This window comes from Penaeus japonicus, unplaced genomic scaffold, assembly GCF_977035675.1.
Source record: "Penaeus japonicus unplaced genomic scaffold, GWHDUDI00000001_assembly GWHDUDI00000021, whole genome shotgun sequence".
NCBI lineage: Eukaryota > Metazoa > Arthropoda > Malacostraca > Decapoda > Penaeidae > Penaeus > Penaeus japonicus.
In genome coordinates this window covers 29,359,450-29,361,949 of record NW_028234423.1, presented here as the reverse complement: position 1 = coordinate 29,361,949, position 2,500 = coordinate 29,359,450, and the positions used below count along the sequence as shown (strand labels likewise).

Sequence of the window (2,500 nt, the reverse complement as noted above, 5' to 3'; positions counted from 1 at the left end):
GGGCACTCGCGACACTTGACGGAGCTGATGTAAGAGCCCAGCTCCGTGGGGTCGACGCAGCGTTCGCACTCGCACGTGAAGAGTTTGGCGGTGGCCAGGTGGGCGGCGCGGGCGCGGGTGCCCCACAAGACGTTGGTGTAAGCGTAGGTGACCGGCGCGCCCTCGGGGATGTCCACCACGGCGCGCACGGTCATGACGCCGTCCTTGTACCAGTGCTGGGTGTTGGCCGTGCACGAGTGGTTCATGAGGGACGCCGCCGCGAACAGGGCGCGGCCGACCCTGTCCTCGCCCTCGCTCACCTGGTAGCTGTTGGTGTCGCACACGCCGCACACGCGCCGGATCTCCTCCGCCTCGAACGCCACGTGCAGCCGCTCCCGCAACACCGCAACGACGTGCGTCTCGACAAAACGACCAATTGGGAGGTCGCGTCGCTCTTCCACGTGGCTCTGCAACGCGTCCACGATCGCCTTCACCGCCGGCGTCTGCTCCATCAGCAGGAGTGTCCTGAGGGGCGCCAGGAAGGCGTTCATCTGCCTGATGAGGCTGGTGTTTTGAGGTTCGTCTTTGAGGCCCAGAAGTGCAAGCAGCTCGCACTCCTCCTCGCTGTGCCCGTTTCCGCCACACTGAGGCTGACAGAGCGGAGCCCCACAGATCTTGCAGCCCTCCCACACGTCCCCCGACAGCGTCTTCAGACACGCCAAGCAGGTGGGCCCGGCCCCAGCCTTGGGCCCCACCACCAAGGGCGCCTCGCGGAAGACCACCTCGCCCGCAGCGATGTCCCGCGCAGCCACGAGATACCTCCCGAAGACTGGAGTCCAGTGGATCTCCACGGCCGCCTCCTCACCCACTCGAGCCTCAGCGAAGCCATGAGGTTCTTGGGGATGGAAGGAGCGCAGGATCTCCGATTGCTTGGTAGGACAGTAGTTCTGCTGAAGCTGCTCGCTGAAGTTGGAGGCTTCGATTTTCTCCTGTGGGGGATGAGTCGGCGGGCTGACGGCGGGGAGGGAGTCCAGGCAGCGCTCGAGCACCGCTACGCGACGCTGCTCTCCGCGGTCCATCTCGGCGGACGGTGGGTCTGTGTCGAGGGGAACACGCGTTAGGAGTTCTCTCACACATATATCTGTATACACGTGTGTACGTATATACACACTGTACATACACATATACATATCCTCATATGTCTATATCTTTCGCATTCGCACAAGCATACCTACTCACTGGAATAAAATTATGGCAGATATTGAAAATATTATAAATTAGTGTGATTATATCTTTGTTTTGATTATATGTGAAATTATTCATTCTCATTCATACCCTTTTCCTCCATGTTTTAGCTTCACATATCTTTTTCAGTGGAAGAACGCAACGCAAATATATATGCAGTAGTTCGGTCTTGTCTAAATCCTTGTTCAAATATTCTGGCAGCATATACGAATCTACCAAGGGAAAATTCATATTAAGATGTTAAGACCCTGAAATTTCAATTGAAAAAAGACACTTGGTTGAATACTGAATAGACCACCATAGCTTGAACTCCCGTGGTATAATTTTGCCTATCATACCCAGCTGATTAACGCTTCATGATCCTATCGTAGTGGGTCGGCGGGACCGTGCTTGTCCCCGCAATGAAGAGCTTGAGATTTCGCCTTCATATACGCTCAATACAACTGTACAAATGCCCCCCACAAACTACATTACAAAGTATGGTTAATTCATTAATTGGGGTAGTTTGTGGAAATGCATGGGTCTCCCGCGTTCCCTCACTTGCTTCCTGAACAGAGCAAAAAGACCATCGGCATATTCGTGCGTTGTCCTGCTTTTTCCTTTGTTGTTTTGTTTACAACTGGAAATACACGCACAGTTCCAGGTTGAAGGTGCATGGGAAGGTGTGGCACTTTGGCACTTCTGTTTAACCTCTGCACTTACGCCGTGACGAAAGGATCCCCGTTGCTTTGGGAGATATATTGGGATGTTTATTGTCTATATGAGGGAAATATAGAGATACAGATATAGAACATATCGATAATGAATATATCTAAATCAACTGCTTATAATCGTATATCTTTCTATACATAGGATAATCATCATTTACATGCCCTATGTATAAAAAGATATACGATTATAGGTAGTCGATTTAGATTTAGATGTAGATAATATCTATATTTATATCTATCTTTTTATATATGTATATCAGTCCATGTGTATACTTTCTATATACCTATATCGTATAAATAGTGTATAGGCGATGGTCTATACACGGTGTATAAATATACGTACGTGTACTTGAAAAGTAATTGGCAAGTTTTTTGTTTTTTTTCTTTGGTCCCCGAAAAAATAAGTCTCGGTGTCTGCAATGAATCATGTCATCAGATTTATAACTAGTGAAGCGAGTTGCAATGTTTGTGAACTTTATTTCCATTTGCAACCTTAGGCCAGCTGTTCGTTCCCAGCTGAAGGTAATGTTGGAAGCCCCGGAAGTTGAGAATATCAAGCACAAATT

The 2,500-nt window shown here is 49.5% G+C and overlaps 1 protein-coding gene across 1 annotated transcript in view; it reads right to left on the bottom strand.

Annotated features, from left to right (window-relative positions):
• Nucleotides 1-2,500, bottom strand: part of LOC122259975 (SET domain-containing protein SmydA-8) — a 12,971-nt gene that overhangs the window by 4,331 nt on the left and 6,140 nt on the right. Inside the window, exon 2 of the mRNA XM_043026991.2 lies at nt 1-1,075. This exon is cut by the window's left edge and continues 257 nt beyond it. Within this exon, the coding sequence (XP_042882925.2) occupies nt 1-1,058 (1,058 nt within the window). The 5' untranslated portion in view covers nt 1,059-1,075. The remainder of the gene's footprint in view (nt 1,076-2,500) is intronic.